The 20,801-nt window shown below is 32.2% G+C and overlaps 1 protein-coding gene across 1 annotated transcript in view; it reads left to right on the top strand.

Annotated features, from left to right (window-relative positions):
• The window catches only part of LOC140442718 (max dimerization protein 1-like), a 146,724-nt gene that overhangs the window by 26,634 nt on the left and 99,289 nt on the right, over positions 1-20,801 (top strand). Inside the window, exon 3 of the mRNA XM_072533701.1 lies at positions 13,875-13,904. Coding sequence (XP_072389802.1) covers positions 13,875-13,904 — 30 coding nt within the window. The remainder of the gene's footprint in view (positions 1-13,874; positions 13,905-20,801) is intronic.

Consider the following 20,801-nt stretch of genomic DNA (forward strand, 5'->3'; position numbering starts at 1 on the left):
TTCGATTACCTGCTGCAGAACGAATATACCATCAGTGCACTGTCTTCCTGCACGAAATCTAATATATTCTGATTCTATTCTTTCTTTTATTATTCAACCGTACAACCTCCCCACTGAGCTGATAACAGTTATTCCCCTATAATTAGAGCATTTGCGTTTATCCCCTTTCTTGAATATTGAGCTGATGTATCCAACATTCCAATTATCAAGGATATTTTGTCCTTTTAAGCATTTGTTAAATAGTTGAACCAACATCTCATGTAATATTGTTGGTCCATACTTTACCAACTCAATTGGGATGTCTCCAGGTCCTGCTGCTTTACCGTTTTTCGATCTTTGAGGGCATTGCTTAACTTTCCGGTTATTATCTCAATTATTTGTGTATGTTCGGATATTTCTTCCATTTCGATCACATGGAATTTACATCTATCCTTTGTTAGTAAGACCTCATAATGGTGTTTCCACAGTTTCAGATCTATTAACTGTAAGTTAGATTTCTCCTTTCCTTCCCCCCGGAGAGACTTTATCACCTTCCACGCTTGCCCAACTCTTGTTCCACCCATACACCTATCCACCTCTGCACATCTTCGATCCCACATCTCATTTTTACTTTTCACTACTTCTCTTTTTACATCTCGATTTAATTTTTTATATATCTTGTAATCTTCCTCCTTTCTCGTTGACATCCATTTCTGATAAGCAGTTTTTTTCTTGTTTACTAACGTTTGCATATTCTCCGACCACCATTCTTGATGTTTTATGTCATGTTTGTCTTTATACCCAAAGCTTCACTTGCAGCCTCATGAATGCATTTTTTAAGTTGCTGGTATAATTCTTTCGCTGATATATTTTGTCGATCCACATTTTGTAATTTTGTAGCCAGTCGTAATTTGTAAAGAAATTTCGTTAAATCTTCTTTTAAGCTTTTTAGGTTATATTTAGGAGCTGTTTCTTCTTGTCCCTTTTCTATATTCTGTACCTGAGTGTTATTGTTTTTGCGTTTTTGCGATCACGTTGGCATTAAGTAAACGATGGTCGGATCCACATTCTGATCCTCGGTATACCCTTACGTCAGTTGTTTTCAGCTGGGAAGTTTGACGTTGGATTACATAGTCGATTATCGAGCTCAGATTCCTAGTCGGTTGTATCCATGTAAATTTGTGGATGTCTCTATATTGAAAAAATCCATTCATAATTTTAAGAGACATTGTTTCACAAAAATCTCTAAGACGCATTCCGTTGGCATTCGTTATTTGTAAATTGGTGTTTATATATATATATATATATATATATATATATATATATATATATATATATATATATATATTGTTAGCATACCACCTCAATATGGTAATTGTTTGTAAGAATAACGTGCCTTTATTCATTTTTTATTGAATAGCAGAAATCCATTACATTACAGGATTCAATATAAACATAATTTCAATACTTTTCTATCAATAAAAGAACAACAATGAAATGAAAACAAAAAGATGGCGTTTCGTTGTAAAGCTAAATTCGAATTCAAATATTACATCGTGGACATACACTTATGCTTCATCTAATGGAAAATACTTTAATACAAATACAAAAATTATAACCAAAAATATTATTATATTGACTAAAAACTAATAATACCCAAGTTGTATGTATCTAGAATTCGTATATTATAATAATCTATATAGTTTTCTGTGTTGTTTCCTTGCAAAAAATCCCTGACAAAATTGGGTTACTTCAACTTAATATCGTGCCATTTTTGTAACGTGAGCACTAACGTAACGTCTCTCCGGCAGTGTTGAATATATTCACTTTTTTTTATTTTAATAAATTTTAATAAGTAATTTATTTTTTTTAAGCTAATATGTTTACTAGGACCTGTTTTAATTCACAGCTATGTAAAAAATAATAAAAATATTTGTTGTTTACAAACATAAAAATAAATTTTTCTATTGGCGCAAAAATTAGTTCTTGGGAAAACCAACCAATATTTAATTAAAAACATTTAAAAAACTCAAAACAATAGATCTAGATTTGAAGTGGGTGCTAGCATATCCAGTGCCATCGCTCAATTAGTTTTAGAGCATCTAGAGGAAATTGTTTTAAATAAATTAGATTTTGATATACCTTTTTTCTATCGCTATATAGATGACTGCTTGATCGCAGCACCAGAGGATAAAATGGATATTTTACTATTTAGTTATTAAATGAATTTAATAACTTTCACCAAAAACTAAAATTCACATTAGAAGTTGAAAAAAATTATCAAATTAATTTTCTGGACCTGACCTTACATAGAGAAAACAGCACTATAACTACTTCATAGTACACCAAAAAAACCTGGTCGTCGAGATATCTGAATTTCAACTCTCATCATCCCCTGTCTCAAAAGAAATCAGTAGTTATCGGACTCGCCGATAGAGCTATTAGATTATCCGATCCTATCAATAGACCTCAGGCCATTAAAAAAGCAAAAATAGCACCAACACTTAATTCATACTCACATCACCTTATAGACAACACTTTCAAATCGCGACTGCCTAAATTTTACAATAACAATAATAACAATGAAACCAACACGGTAAAGAAAAACTATATGTCTCTTCCCTATATAAAAGGATTATCAGAACAAATTGCAAATCTTCTGTCCAAACATAATATTACGGTTGCTCATAAAGGGCACAATCTTTTGAAAGAAAATTTTACAAGATTAAAAACAAAAACCCTTCTATTAAAAAGATCGCATGTTGTATATGAAATTCCCTGCTCGAATTGTGATGGAGTTTATATTGGACAAACCAGTCAGCTACTTAACTCAAGAATACGTTCCCACAAATATGACAAAAAAAAACTCAACCGCCCTCATAAAACATAAAAACGAAAAAAAAACATAAATTTGATTTTGAGCAAACCAAGATCCTAAAAAGAGAACCCAACAGGAAGAAGAGAGAGCTTCTAGAGTCTATACAAATAAAAAAAATAATAATGCAATAAATGATAAAAAAGATGTCAAAAATTTGAACAAAATATATTTTAACTTAATTTAAAAACAAATAAAAAGACAATCTCAGAACGCCTATGATGGTAAAATAACTGATTGTTTAAACGATAAACTAACATCAATAAACAACACATTAGATTTAAAATACATTTTACATGTAGTGACTTAGTGGGTATGTCCTATGTTTTTAATATTATTTTAATTGTGACGTCTACTTGTTAGTATCGAATTTTTACATGCTTGGTAAGTCAAAAGTTTAACTTCTAAACCGTATTATGTCTGTCATAAAATGTTTTTTTAGACAATATTACTTCTTGAAAAAGGCATGGATTTCCTGCCGAAACGTCGAAAAAATATATGAAAATGTCTTAGTATCAAATCAAAATTTTTTTATGTACCTAAGCCCAAGAAAATCCACCAAAAAATATATATTAAGGTTCAAGAACTAAACTCAAACTATATATATATATATATATATATATATATATATATATATATATATATATATATATATATGTATTATACATATACATTTTCTTTTGAAAATTTAAACCATAATTCTTATATAAGGATTTTTAAATTGCTATGCGTTATATTATTTTGCATTATTTGCCATTTATACATAACTTACACAACTAAAATAAAATTAAGAACCTGCTTAATTTGTTATTTTATAACCTGCAATATCATATCAAGGTCACAGCTTATCAAATAATTGCATTATGATGTAATTTTTTCATTATCACTAGTAAAGGAGAACTAGTTTTGAATAATATTATATATCAACATAGTTTTCATAAACAGGGTAATGAATAAAATCTTGTTTCAAAATATCATAAACGTGTTCATAGAGTTCATAAAAGTATAATGGCATAACCGAAATAGTATTAAATTGACAAATGTATTAATAATGATATCCAATATTTCTACAAACTTTAAATGGGGTTCTAGTTCATCGATGGATTCCGTTTTTCCTTACAAGGCGTAGAGCTCAACATAGTAATGAGAACAATTATTACAGTTTAGGATTAAACTAAACATGTAGAAACGGTAAACACTAACAGTGCAATAATACAGGGTGAGACATGAGAAACTGTATATACTCCTACTTCGTATGGAGGTCCCTATGGAGGATAACAAATGACCATTAAAAAGTGTCTGCTCCCATTGTTTAATAATATACAGGGTGAGTTGTAAATTTGGATTAAAATTTGTATTCGTCATTACTTTTGAACGGTAAGTTCGATGTGTCTCATATTTTGTTCAAACGTTACACTACTACAACCTAATCAATTGATTTATTCAAACTAGAAAAAAAGCAGGCCCGACTTTAAAAAAATAGTTAAGTTTGTTCATAGAAAAAATTTCACCCTGTATACGGTTATACTGAAAGAAAGAACACTGTCAACGCTGAAAGCGACGGAAATGGATTTTTGGAGAAGAGCCGCAGGAAGATCTAGAAGAGAAAGGATTACCAACGAACGCATTAGAGAAATAATGGGAATCAAACGAACAATCACAGATGTCCTAACAACAAAACAACTTATCTGGTTCGGGCACATACAAAGAATGGACGAACAACGAATGCCAAAAGAAATACTAAAGTGGCAACCAGAAGGAAAGAGAAAACGAGGTAGGTAGACCGAGAAAAAGTTGGAGCGAAGGAATAAATAAAGAACTGAGAGAGAGGGCCATAGAAGAAGATCTATGGAACAACCGTAAGTGGCGAATGGAAATCGGAAAACGGTGGAGAACGTTATAAACCGACAAGTAGTAGTAAATACGGTTTTTAAAAACTCTACTAATAATTTTATAAATTAGAGAAATATAAAATTAAAATGCTCTTTTTACTTTTTTCCTCACGCGATTACTTAATTTTTAATTAAACAAATTAAATTTGTATTACGAATTAAAAGTTTATAAAAGTAGATTTTACATCGATGTAAAAAATGTAACTTTTCTTGCAAAAATATATTTTTTTTAAGAAACATTTACTTTAACATTTAACAAACAAAAATGACCTGATTCAAACGGGAAAAAATCAGGCCCGGTTTTAAAAAATTAGTTGTTTTTCGTTTCTTTCGCCACTGGTAATTATCGTCACTTTGATGTAAAATTTGCGTTTAAATTAGGTAAAAATTGGAAAAATCGACTTCAAGATATGTAAGGGTGTCAACTATTCAGTGGCCGCAGTACAATAAGCCAATTGGCTAAATTGTAATTTGTGTAAAATTCCAAAACTAAATCTAGAATTCTCGACCCTGTGAGAACGGACATATGAACTAGAAGTAAACAGAGATTTTGAAAATACTTATAGCAATTACAAAAGTAAAATGCCACAACCAAATAAAGCATGTGCATTCTTAGACCAGAGAAATTAGCAAAAAACAAGCATTTTTCGCAACCCTCTCTGATACATGTATCTAACAACTGCTTTTAATCAATTGGTGATACAAATATGTAATAAACATAATATGCAAAAGATTAAACGGCATTGTTACTTACATATTAACTATAATTAAACAATGTAAGATCGCTATGTATTTGATTTTAAATACTAAATCTGAAGACACTAACTTATATGAACAAGTGACACAATTTTACTGAAATATCATAGAAAATCCTTTAAAATGAGAGCATATAAATTTATTTTTGTTAATTTATTATTTATTGCAAAAGTAGCTTTAAGAGTCGATTTTTTGAAAATGATTAATAACTTTCCTAAAAATGCCCCAAAAACTTTAATTTCATGTGAGAAAAGGGAACAATATCACAAATATTTAGCGACAATTTTTAAGAAGTTTCACTTAATAGTTACTGTAAAATTGAAATTGTTTATCCCAGAAAGCTTTTATCTACAACGTTATTATACGTAAACTATTAGGTCCACGTAAATTCTGAAATCACTAAATTGAAGAGTAAGGCTTGTCGTGAATATGTTGCCTGTGTGAGTCCATTTAAAATTAGGTAAAAAGATTTAAGAATAAGAATTACTCACATTCGGCACAAAAACGGCACATGGTACACTAAATACTGAAATATTTATAGTAACCCGTATTAGGGTGCTGTCGGATACATAATATGTAGCAAATATGGCAATATTATATGTGTACAATGTGTTAAGTGCAAATTCCAATTAATTAAATATGAAAAAAAAAAATTAAGTGAAAAATTAATATTATATAATCTTACTTACATGCCGATTATTATTAAATGTTTTAAAAACGTAGTTTAAAAATCCGTTATGGTGATCTGGTGACAGGTGATCATCGGTTTTACTGTAACTATTTAACGAGTAACGGGAAAGAGTGATGCAACTATTTAATGAGTAACGGGAAAGAGTGATATCATATCACTCTTCCCTTCAAGAGCTTTCCTGTTACTTGTTAACACCTTCGCTGCCATGAGATGCCATTGCGGCATCACAACAAATTTGACTTTCTGGACGTGTGAAGCTAGTCATGCACCTCGGACAGGCGGAAACGTTACTGCTGTGTAAAGCCGCATATGCTATTCAAAAATAAAATAGCTTTGTTACGCATATTATTATTTATAGAAATAAAAACTTATGCAAAGAAACACACATTTTATTATTTATTAAGAATTGTACTACAAAGATAAAAAAGAATATTGATATTAAAAAATAATATAAAAATTTAAGCGAAAAAAAAGATACATTTATTTAGTACACTGATCAACTGCAAAGAAACAAGATAAGCAATAACTTTTTTGACAAATATTGCATCTAAATTTTCCGAATGGCGAATTTTTTTGGGTTTCTGTTGGACCACCAGCTCCACTCAGATTTTTATAGCATTCAACACATCTGCGTCTTTCATTTCGACCAACATGTTTTAACACATGCTGCGTAAATGGAGGTTCATTACAACGATAATGCTCCGTATTTTGTATTTGAAGTAATTCCAACGTGACAAGTTCCTTAAATCTAGTAATGGTCGTCATGTCATTCGTAACCTGCTGATGTAGTATAAAAGCATTGGCTAATGATGTTCCAAGAAGAAGTTCGACAGCTAATTTCCTATACCACTTCACGCCTCGTCTTAAAGAAGTAAGTATCGGTTAGGTCAATAAAAGCTTTATGATTATTGTAATCAACAACAGTGGACGGTTTTTCCGTTTGCTTGCGCCCAGAGGTAACTTGTAGAAGCTCTGAAGTATGTTTTTTGCTCAATGTGACAACATCACGTATGTCCTTCCATTTTTGAATTACTATTTCACTATTACTTTCAGCAGCTACTGTCTCACCTTTTTGCTTTTGTATATCTTTTGGATTAAATTTTCGATTAGTTCTCAATGTTCCCATCAGAGTTTCTTTTTCTAATAATGAATGAGCTAAAGAAATACTGGTGTAGTAATTGTCGGTATAAATAGTACGTCCTTTGTTCAATAAATCTTTTGCCACTGTAAGAACTATATTTTCAGAAGACGACTGACCTTCGACATTGTCTTGTTCACAATAAACTGTTAAGTTGTAGGTATAACACTTTCCAACACAAAGTTTATACACTTTGATGCCGAACTTGTGTCTCTTATTTTTAATAAATTGCTTGACATTTAAACACCCTCTAAAAGGGACTACATTTTCGTCGATACACAAAGACTCTTTTGGAGTGTAATGTTTTTGAAAATTTTTCAGAAGAATTTATTCATGAGAGGTTATATTTTTTGCAATATTTCTTCCGTTATCTCTTCATTGTTGTGAAAACGCCACATCCTCAACAATATTTGAAACCGTTTTCTTGACATTATTGAACGTATAGACTTTTGGTATGTGTTTTGAGACCAATAACACTCCAGTGTGGAACATTGAACTAAACCCATCCAAAAGAGAATACCAATAAATTTTTTCATCTCATCTACATCTGTATTGTCAATTTTGAATTCTTGCTTTTGGTGCGTTTTCCTTCTCTTCACATTGGGAAGCATATCTATTAGTTTCAATGACCATTAAATTTATAATTTTATTCGAGAAGAATAAAGTGTAAAAATCATATGGGGTTTTGTTGTAATAATCCCCATATAACTGAATATCAATACCATACGTTGGCTCTGTAAAAACAAACTGTGTCAAATTTTGACATGTCACAATATCCCAAACCAGATATCCATCAGGTCCCTTATTTTTATTTTGTTCGCTGGCATCATTGTCACTATCTGTAGTATTATTTTGTATTACATATTCAATTGTTTCCATCAATTTGTCCCCCACATTCTCGTCTTCGATTTCTAATTCATTTCTGTCCTAATTTAGAGGTTCTAAAGTTCACCACTGCTATCGGGAATATATTCATCAAAAGAGCAATATCTTCAAATATTTTCTGCTCATCTTCATCAGAGAAGACCTCCTATAATACAACAATATTACAATACTTTTCCCACTCATACAATATTGTAAATTTATTACTTGGCATAAAACTTCTAATCGGTTTAGCTTCTTCTCGTAGCTCATATTCACCCGATACAAGAATAAACAATATTGCACTGATAAGCATATATTTACTACTGACAAATTCATTGCAACTATCGAAGTATACAGTTATCCCTCATTTCGTTTACATGTCTGATTATTCGAGTTTACAGCCGCATTGGCTTCACGCGGCCATTAGAACTACATCTTTGTTTTATGGCTGCGAGTAGCACATGTGGCTTCTCTTCAAATTATGCGTACGGATTACTGAATAATATGACCAAAACTTAAAAGTATTTATAATTCATATCGAATTGTTAACAAAAAACATAATGGCCAGAGGGATTATTTTTTTACATACCATTGTGACAGCCATGGTGTTCAATAATAGGAGTAAAACCGATGATCACCTGTTACCAGATTACCATAACGGATTTTGCGGATAACTATGCTTTCTAAAAAGTTTAATAATAATCCTTGTATCGGCGTGTAAGTAAGATTATAAATTAAATCATTTAACGGTTAAAAAGTTTACTTTGAATATTGTAAAATATGTGTACAAAGGTACTGAGATTTTAAGCTCACAAACATTTTACATAACGCATCAACATAGACGCATCAACATGTGGAAGGTTAATTTTTTATATTCAAATTTTTAGCATTTTACATAAAAAAATACAGTGTCCTACGACCGTTGGAACACGAGTTAGCACTTTTCATTAAAAAATTCACCGGGTGTTTGTTTATAAATATTAAAAAATTTAAAAAGCGCCATGATGAAGAGTTTAAAAGCGAAGCGATTTTTACCCCTCAGTTTTACTATTTCAAAAATTTAATTCATTTCAACTTCAAATTTAAAGTCGCAATAACTCTCGTTCTAGTCAATGAAAATTGATGTTTTTTTGATTTATGGTACCTCGTTGCATATGTTAAAAAAAATTCAGTTAGTTATTTTTTGTTTTTTTTATTTAACCCAGTAATTTGTTTATAAAATTTTAAATAAATTTTAAAAACAAATTTTAAATATTTTTTAATTTAATTATTATTTTATTTAATTTTTTATTAAAATTTATAAAATTAAAAATAAATAAAATTAAAAAAAAAATCATTTTGCAAAATTTAACTTTTTTCTTATTATTATTAGTAGAAAAGGTTATTAAATGATAGGTAGCTTAAAATTTTTATTAATAATATGTTTAACAATAAATTTTACAAAAAATCAATTTTTTATTTAAAAATCAAATTAAAACCAAAAAAGGTGTTAATTTTCTTGAATTATGCTCGTTATTTTTAAAATTACTTTTCTTTACTCAAAAACATTGCAAATATATTTTAAACAAAAAAATTGCTATATGAGTTAACTTTGTATAATTATAAATAAACGTGCTAAAATTATATTTTGTACATAATTATACAAAGTTTGAAAAAGCAAGTTTGATAAACTGATATCTAGATTTGTGTTCACTATTTTGTGTGCATGTATATAAAACATATTAATTTACGTACGAAATGTTCTGGAGCTGAAAAAAATCGCCATCGGCCATCGAGGTCGTCTGCTTATCGAAAAGGTTGCACATTTTTGGTCCAGACTATCGATCTCACCTTTGGTAATGTTATAAAAGAAAATTATTTCTTCCTTTCCAGGGTCAGCATCAGTAGCCTGGAACAAATCATTAAAACCGCCTTTTTCTTTTTTGGAACATAAGACATCATATAAGGACGAGTTTTCAACTCCATTTTTTGATGGCAGGAATTCGATAGGCATCTACCTTTTATTCTTTGTAGCATTCCAATGTACGTTAACTTTTTCTCTAATAATCTATCAACCACTTTAACGGAGCCGAACCAATTATTTGCAGTTATATTTCGATCAGAACCATAGATCGTTTTACATAACTGCAAAACAGCTTGAGTTGGAACTGGTAATTGCTTTTCGTCTGTTGTTGGTGCTTGACCATCACTACCTCTTCCCGAATATGTATACGCGTTGAATAGATATGATGTACGAACGTTATCTAAGCCCATAATTTTGATGTCATATTTATTAGGCTTATTTAGCATATAATCTTTAAATCTACATCTACCTCTAAAGTCAATAAGCAAATTGTCAATACATGCCAAATCAAACAAGCAGCAGTTTTCTTGCGAATTTTCAACAATTCTATTTTGAAATCCATGATATTGCTGCAGTCCTATGTGCCTTCTCTCTTTCTTTTCGACTATTAGCACAGTCGAATCTCAAACATGCCAACAAAACTTGAACCCCTTTTTAGCGCAATTGTACATCGAAAAATGTACCCTCCCAGTTCTGACTGTGGCATAAAGACTATCAAGATCTTCGTGATTCGATTTAAAAATTGATGAAAAAAACAAAATGCCAAAGAACACTTTTAGTTCTACCATGTCAACATCAATTAATTCAGTTTTTTGTTGGTCCTTGTATTTTATTCTTGCAAGTGTCAGTTTTTCATTTATCCTTATTATTTCAGAGAGAACATCGTCTGTAGAGATAGCCCGCTAAAGAGCTAGTGGTGTTGGCTTTTCTAAAGCCCTCGCATTACCTTTGAGACTAGCGATTTGTCTGACTAGATTGACAGAAACAGCTTCTGTATAAGTTCTCTAAGCAGCTTCCTTAACCCATTTGTATCTGTCCCTCCCATAAAATGCTCTTATTTTATTAGTTGCTATTTCCTCTTCACTACTCTCAAAAGAAGACTGTTTCAACACCGTTATAACCTTGTCATTGATTTCTCTTCTGTATCGACAAACCACTGCATAAGTCTCCTCAAAGTTGGGATCATTGTAGAATACTTTTTTTGATGACCCACTAGCCATTTTTCTACAAAAAAAAACAGTAATTACATAATTATCTACGTAATAAAAAAATGACACTTACGGTGATGTGGTGTCTTTACGTACCCCACCAAATATTTAGCACGAAATAAAAGTAAAATAATAATTCACATAAACTGCTCTCATACAACTACTTGACCGATGCATTCCTAAACGAGTAATACATAGCCGTTACCTTGAGATATCGACAATATTTGGTAGTGGTGGGATTTTATAGAACCCTACCTTGCCAGTTCAGGGTTCATCTTTTGCATATTTTATTTTTTATCACCAAATTTATCAAATAGTGTCTTGGGAAAATCGTTCCTTCCCTGGCTATCTATATATTTCCTTCCGTTATGTTTTCATAGTTTAGATCTTACTTTGTATAAAGTTTAATGTAGGCCTTTACTATAGTTACCTTTGTTTGCTTTTTGGCAGGTTTGTGATTTTGAGAGGTCAGGTGGTTTATCTCGGAGGCAATTTGCTTTTTGTAAAGGGAAAAGCACGATTGATGCAATCATGAGTGTACTCGAAGCACTGCGCAACATAGGGGATGAACATCGTTGGGCGGCCGTGCTGTTATTTGGTGTTAAGAATGCATTCAATACGCTTCAGTGAAACGAGGTAATGAAGGCAATGGAGGAGAGAGAATGTCCTTTTTACCTGATGAATGTGGTGGCAGAGTATCTGTCCGAGAGAAGGATTATGGTGAAAAAGGGCACGATCGTGGACGTGACGGTCGGGGTACCCCAGGAATCTGTCTTGGGTCCGACGCTATGGAACCTGGCATATGACGGGGTTATGCACTGTGAATACGGAGAGGGTACAACCCACTTCGCATTCGCGGAAGACCTCGCTGTACTGGTAGTGGCCCGGGATGAGCCAGATCTCAAATACTTGAATTTATTGAAAACTTAAAAATACTCTCAGAAACTTGCTACAGAGAAAACCGAAGCCATCATTCTGAAGGGGAAAAGGAACAGGCAAAGTATTGAATTACAATGTGCGGGAACATGTCCAACACCCAAGAAATAAGTAAAGTACCTAGGAGTGACATTGCACCAGAATGAAAAATGGGGGAAGCACGTGCGTTGGGAAGGGTGATGCCCAACATTGGGGGCCCAAATCCGAAAGGAGGAGGGTCTTACACGGTGTTATACAGTCGATCGTCCTCTACGCGGCACCAGTCTGGAGCCAGGCGGTAGAGATAACGGCCTATAGGAGGCTCATGACACAAGTGGACAGAACAAGTCTGTTGCGAGTGGCATGCGCCTATAGGACTGTGTCTGCGACAGCCTTGTGGACCATCACTGGATGTGTTCCGTTGCATGTTTTGGCGGTGGAAAGAAGAGCTCTATGAGAGAAGAGGCCCAAACCTTACTAAGGCCGAGAGAAGACAAGAAAGGGAAAGGGCAATTAAAAGATGGCAAAAAGAATGAAACAACAAGGAGCATGTGGCACAGTGGACGAAAATGCTGATCCCGAACATAAGAGATTGGGTGGACTGTGGCCACAGGCGACTGGATTATTTTCTGACGCAGGTCTTCACAGGACACGGGTGTTTTAGGGCCTACCTCTCTAGGTTCGGAAGGGATGACACAGATGAATGCCTATACTGTGGACACTCGGACACTGTGACACATACGATGTTAGATTGCAACAGATGGATAGTAGAAAGGAACAGAATGGAAAGAGAGACGTGTGAATTTTGTTACAGTGACAGAAATAAGTGAGAGAATGATTGAAAATAACTCAGGTTGGACTAACATACAGAACTATATCCGTGCAGTGATCAAGAAAAAAGGAGAGGAAGAAAGACAGCTGGACCAACGACAAAGATAAGAGTGAAAGATGCTGAAAGTTGAAGCTAGAAAAGTGGCTTAGACTGTATGAATTAGAATGCGTGAGTCAGATTGTGGGGAAGGAGGAAATGCCCGTCTGGGAATGATGCCGTACTAAGAGCGATGAGGACTTCTACTCGCTACCTGGAACGAGACAGGGAGCCTCCTTGCTGATGATTGGGTCTGGTTTAGCAGATGACCTTTTAAAGTACCTCGAGAACTATCGCCGGGAGTACGAAGAACGAATCCTGCACTAAGGTCAGTCAGGCGGCGTCCTGGACTGAGATGTCTTTTGGAGATTCCAGACCTCCCCTCTATAAAGACGAAAAATACAAATATACTGTCAGACTAAAAAAAGAGGTTTTACAATGCTTTATTTATAATAATTCCACTTGCTGAATTTGCTGTTCTAATTCGTCGCAATCGATGTTGCAAGGTTTCAGACGGTTCGGTGCTGATAGGCGGTTTGTGATTTTTAATTGATTAGATATATCTGCCATTAAGGGATCGTTTTTTTTTATTATTTTTTAAATTGCAACTTCTTATGACGAAAACATAGAAATACACTTTTACTCTTTGTGTATTATTTATTTAAATGTATTTTAATTAAGCTAGTATACTAATTTTACGTTGGATACGCCGGTGGTTCGCAAATTTATTTATGTAAAATATACACAGAATAATTGTGTAATCTCCGCAAATGTTTAACATATATTTTAATATACATATTATGTATCTTAAATTATTTTTTACTAAAACCAATTTTATTTTTTAGGACATCTCATAACGAATTGGAAAAAAATAGGTGAGTTAGATGTTTTAGCCTGTTGGAATATCAGTGAAATAGTTTAGTGCAGTGTGTCAAAAACGTTGTCGTGATCTCGTGCAAAAATGAAAATGTTCGCTAAGGTGATAGGCCAGTTATTGAAATTTTTCGAGTTAAAGTGAAAAACATGACCATGGAACAAGGTATTTTTGGATTTGTTTTCAATTAACATGTTAAACTTCTAAAGATGATTCAGATAAGTATTTTAATTTTTTTAAGCGTATTCGACTATTTTAAAGCAGGCAGCTGATTAAAATTACATACAATGACAGAAAAAAAAACAAATATGATTTGAAGTGTGAATATGCCAAGTATGTAACACAATAGGTGACGGGCATTTTAATATATTTTAGATTAAGTTTGTCGGAAGCTACACTCGGATGCAAAATTAACCGGACACTCAGATTTTTCCTAAAAACTGTCGTTTAAAAAAGTTTTAGATGTTCCCAATTGAGTATTTAAGAATAAACAAAATTTAAAAGTTAAATTTATTACAACTCAAGAATGTTACACAGAAAAAACAATAAACAATTCAAAAAATTTGAAAATCTGCAAAGAAAACAAAAATTATTATTTTTTAAATATAAACATTTTTTATGGAAAACGATATTTAGTAGAGTGTATTATCTCCACGACCCCTAATTACGGCTCTCATTAGATCAGGCATACTTCGGATTAAGGAAGCAAAGTCTGCTTGAGGGATTTGCTCCCATTCGTCACGAACTGCTTGCTCCAAATTAGTCATGGTTTCAAACTCACCATGGTTACGTCGAATACGTCGTCTCAGAATATCCCATGCATGCTCTATCGGCTTTAAGTCTGCACTTCTTGGGGCCATGGTAATAAACAAATCCCAACTTCATCCAAGTAATTCCGGGTTATTCTTGCTATACCACCTCCACCAAATTTAACCGGAGTAAAACAACATTGCTGATAACGTTTCAGCTCTTCTCCACATCCTAAGCCGCCCATCTGATGAATATCTGTTAAATCTTGATTCATTCGTAAAAAGCACAGCACTCCAATCGCTTACACCCCAATTAAGATGTTCGAGATCGAAGTGTAAACGTTGCCTCCGATGATCTGCTGTTAATAGAGGTCCCGTGACAGGTATGCTGGACCTTAATCCATATTCACTTAAGCATCTTCGAACGGTATAAACAGAAACTGTGTTTCTATGGGCATCTTTTAATCGTTGAACAAGTACTGGTGCTGATAATGTACGATCGCGTAACGCTTGTAACCTAAGAAAATGATCTTCAACTTGACTTGTGGTTCTTTGTCTGCCTTGCCTGGCCTCCTGGTGTATTGTCCTGTTTCCCGAAATCTTTGTATTGCATCAAACACTGTACTTCAAGAAATTCCTAAAGCATTTGCGATATAACGATTGCTCCGCCCATCATCCTGTAAAGCAACAGCTCGTGCTACTTCTTCTGGTCTCACAATTTTTTTAATGCAAGTTTTAAACAGGAGACAATACAAAAACCTACAGCCGAACTTATAATCAGGTACAGTACCCCAATAAACTTAAATTAATAATATACCACTATTTCACATAAATGACAAAACGTATGTGTAAAAGTGTTGTTGTTAGCACAAAACATCTCAACAGGTTCAAATAAGAAAAAAACGTTATCGCTAATAAGGCATAAAATACAATTCAAACAAATTAAACAAGTTTTCATCTAAACACCAACAAAAAACAAAACAATCTGAGTGTCCGGTTAATTTTGCACCCCAGTGTATTTTCTATATATCTAATAGGCCGATATTATTTTGAGTTTAGAATGGTATTTAAATCAGTGTTTCCCAAAACTTTCTGCGCCGTAGACCACTTTTGGGAACCGATACTTTTGGTTTCCATAGACCCCCTACGTCGAATAATCATAGACTCCGAAAAAACTTATTCTAACTTAAGTTATCTTAGCAGAATGAATTATCTTACAATAAAGTCGTCCCAAGGACGCAACTCAAAAATATTGACCATATTATTTTAAAGTAATCTATTTTAAAATGTATAATGTCTAAATTGTCAATATATATCTAAAATATGAAGTGATAAAATTAATTTATTAGAAGAATTTTTGCATTACTAAGTAACAAAACAAAATTTTTTAATTTGTATTTTGAAAACGATTTCCGAAGCAAATCGAAACTTTTAAGTCAACATGTTTTGATTAACTGAAATTCTGGTTAATTCCCATTAAAGATGGTAAATAACTTTTTTAGTTATTTATATTTTGTGTTCAAAATTTTAATTAGTATTGCTGATCGCAATTATTTAATGCCAGAAATTTTAATGATGTAAAACTCATAAGCAAAATCATCATCTAGCGATAAGCTTCTAAAATACCATTCCAATATCATACGAAAAAGCAGAATTTTGCTGAGAATATCGATTTTAGGACTCCAAAAAGATGCAAATAAGTTTACCACTTTTACCCCCCGGCTTCCCTGTCAAACCCACCTTGATAGCGGATGGGAATCGGCAAAAATCCATTTACCAAGAATCTGTACGCCGCAAAAAAATGTTTTAATATAAAAAATGTAGCCGAGATAATTTTGAACACAAATGTTTATTATCACTTTTTTTGTGGAATGAACCGTTTCCTTAGAATGCTTGAACCGACCGTTGATTTTCAATGACAGGTAAATGAAATTTATATCAACTCGACTGTAAAAATTCGATATCTTTTGATCAGAGTGTCCTCGATCGACAAAAATCAAAATCCGTTTTAAAGAATAAGAGAGCAGCTTTTATATGCAATTTTTGTGTTTTGCCGCAAATGTCAGTTTATATAAAGGTTCTATAAATAAAAGTTTAGCGATTTTTACAATTTTTTACGATTCTCATGAGATCAATAATATTTATCACTTCTATTGACTACTATTTTTTAAGATTCTCATGAGATCAATAATATTTATCACTTCTATTGACCAGTCACCAGTCAGTGAATTTTCATAATTAGATACCAATTTTTAAAACTTATAGCCAGAAATTTCGCTTTTGAGCTTTGGCAACAAATGTGAGGCATTTGAAATATGCCTAAAAAACGGTCACATTACTAACGATCTAAAACGTTTAAAACTGCTTCTTTTTTATTAAACAAGTACGATTTCTGGGGGGTATGAATTCTCTAATAAAATGTCTTTAAGTTCTAATAACCCTTTGTTGATGTTATTGATGTGTGATAATTTGACTATTCTGTTTTTTAAAGCCAATATCAAATTTATTTTCATATGAGGTGGATGTTGTTGGATGCAGATTTATTAATTATCATTCACAACATTCACCTCATATGAAAATAAATTTGATATTGGCTTTAAAAAACAGAATAGTCAAATTATCACACATCAATAACATCAACAAAGGGTTATTAGAACTTAAAGACATTTTATTAGAAAATTCATACCAAATTAAAATAATTAACAAATTTTTATTTAACAATCCTAATAATAGAATGATTGACATGAATCAAACAAGAGAACCAAATCAACAAATCGTGCAATCTCAATTTACTTTCACATCACTACCTTACATACCAACATTAACACCCAAACTAACTAAAGTCTTTGCTAACTATTCTGATATTAAAATTGCAACTAAAAATGTTAAAACATTAGCATCATTGTATACAAAAACTAAATCACCTATTAGCATTATGGAAAGCTCAAATGTAGTTTATATAATACCATGCGAAAATTGTGATAAGTCATACATCGGACACACATCTAGAAATCTAATAGGCAGACTAACATCACATAAAATTCATTTAATTTCAATGAAACTAATATATTAAGACGTGAAAACCAATTAAATAAAAGAGAATTCCTAGAAATGGTATGCATAAATAAATATCAATGCGTTAATAAAAAAACTGATATTGATAAACTAAGCAATATCTATAATTACATTCTGTCTTACGAAAATTAATACTATAATTTTCTAATATTAGATTTTCTGACTATAAATACTATAATTTCAAAAAATTTAAAAATTCATATTTGGCGCCACTTTGTACGTAACCATAATAACAATCAAGAGCTAGTTATCAACAACAAAAAATATAATAAACAGAAACGAGTGTCTTTCTGACATAAATCAAACATCAACATAATCAATGTCATAATGAATTTGTACAAAATTAAATAAAATTAAAATATTGTACTTACATAACTAGATAATTTTAATAAGTTAAGTTTTAATGTTTTGTAAATTTGAAAATTTAATGGATTAACCTCATGTTGTAAGTTTTTATGCTAGTTTTATACAATGCTATTTAATTTTAATTTCATTGTATTTACTGATACCATATTTTAGCATATCCTGAAGAAGCAAATAAATTTTGCAAAAGCTAGATAAAGAACAAAGAGTTTCACTTTCCTGCCCTATTAATGACTGCAACCCCAAAATAAAACTTTATTTTATATATATATATATATATATATATATATATATATATATATATATATATATATATATCGCATTTCGAACGCCATCGATTTCTGTCCATCCATTCGTCTGCTTTGATGGCTCTATCTCTCATTATGTGCCGTAGATTTTCTTCCCAGGCAACTGAAAGCTTTCTTCTTATTTGTCGTGGTATATAATTTAAAGCTTTCTTTGATTATCTATTATCATCTTTCATTCGCTTCACGTGACAATACCACACTAGTGTCTCGTTCCAAGTCTGTCTACACTGGAATATACAGTATTTGTCCTCCTTCTAACATCTTCATTCCTGATATGATCGTCTTGGATACACCACACGCTCTCCAATATCTTCATTCCTGATATGACCTTTTTTGGATACACCACACGCTCTCTTTAGAAAATCCATTTCTACTACTTCTATTCTTTTTTCGTGATCTGCCAAACTTCTGCCCCATAAGTCATAATAGGCTCTACCAAGGTTCGATAGATTGTCAATTTCGTTTCTTATCTAATATCTTTAGACCATAGTAAAGAGTTTAGAATGTTTACCGCTTTTTTCCCTGCTGCGTTCTGTTTTCGATGTCTTTTTTGGTAGTGCCTTCTTTAGATATTATAAATCCGAGATATTTATGTTCATTGCATGTTTTTGTGTTTCTAATTTCTAACTCTGGATCTTCTTCATCATGTCCTATTTTAAGATACTCTGTCTTTGACATATTTATATTGAGGCCCCATTTTTCATGTTTTCTAAACATATAGTCCATGTCTTCCTCATCATTCGCTACGACTACCTGATCATCTGCGAAAAATAAAGTTGTTGGACATTTACCACCGCCTATGTCTATTCCCATTCCGGATACTTATTTAAATAAGATCGAAGATAGACAACATCCTTATTTAAGCCCCTTTGTTATTTTAAATGATACAGATATAAAGTTTCCTTCTTTAACGACACTTCTTGCATGTTTGTATATATTTGCGATAGCATCCGTATACTCTCTACTTTTCGTCAATGTTTGAAACAGTTTTTTCAAATGAACCGTATCGTATGCCTTTTCTAAATCTACAAACAATAGGTGGTTAGATAGATTTCTTGCCTTTCGTTTTTCGATTACCTGCTGCTGAACGAATATACCATCAGTGCACGATCTTCCTGCACAAAATCAATTTTGTTCTTCTATGTTTTCGTATTCTGGTTCTATCCTTTCTTTTATTATTCGACGTTGCCCCCACTGAGCTGATAACAGTTATTCCCCGATAATTAGAGCATCCCCTTTTTTGTCTCCTTTTTATCCCCTTTTTTGAATATCGAGCTGATGTATACAACATTCCAATCATTATGAATATTTTGTCATTTTAAGCATTTGTTAAATAGTTGAACCAACATCTTATGTAATATTTTTGATCCATACTTTACCAACTCAATTGGGATGTCTTCAGGTCCCTCTGCTTTACAGTTTTTCGATAGTTTGATGGCATCGCTTTTATGTATAATTTAGTAATTTAAGTTAAAGAGGAATTGATAATTGGTCAACTGTGGCCTGATAAAAGTGGTATTAACACAGCTTAGATGTTTAATAAAAAAAATTTTAATGAGTAAATTTATTTACTTAATTTTTATTGTCATTGTGGCTAAATATATATTATTGGAAACAATTTCTAAGAATTAAGGTCGTGGCATATTATCATGCACGTTGCGTTTCCAGCACGTAGTGTTTAGTTTCCGACAAATATAATTTAAATGGTTGTAAATATGAACAATTCACACAGTCAGGAACATAGCGTTTCAGACACCTAACGTTTCCGTTCAGTATATTCGAAAACAATATTTTACTGATGCTCCGTAACGAGTCGTAACCGGTTGATACGGATAATGTGAATTAGATGTCCGTCGTTTTCCCCTTGTTTTCGATGCTATTATGTCATTTATGCATTGTGTTTTTATTGTTTTGTGACAATTTAACAAGAAAGTGATAAACAATTAGGACTTTTGGAAGGTAGTGACACCTCTTCTTTTTTAAAAATACTCTTTAGTTTGATTTGTATGGCTTCGTTAAATGTAGTATTTTGTTTTTTAACTAAAAGTGAAATTAAATTTAAAATATATTCAAACTGAATCCTATTCATTCTAAAATGTCCATAATATTTTTCATCGTCATCAATTAATTCTTTGTATCAAGTCCAGTATTCACCTTCCTTTTTCGTTTCTCTTAACATTAAATATACTTCAAACCTTCTTTTTACTACAGTTTTTCTTTCTTCATCGTTAAGTAGAAGAACAATTGCACATACTTTTTGTCGAGAAAAACGAGATCATATCTTCACCTAACCAAACTGAAACGTTCTATCTATGAAAATGTGAACGCGCAGTCCAATTGCTGGACTCGAAACACTACGTGCCGGAAACAATGATGGAAACAGAAGTACATACATGTATGTAT

Source organism: Diabrotica undecimpunctata, chromosome 6 (genome assembly GCF_040954645.1).
Source record: "Diabrotica undecimpunctata isolate CICGRU chromosome 6, icDiaUnde3, whole genome shotgun sequence".
In the NCBI taxonomy this organism is placed as follows: domain Eukaryota; kingdom Metazoa; phylum Arthropoda; class Insecta; order Coleoptera; family Chrysomelidae; genus Diabrotica; species Diabrotica undecimpunctata.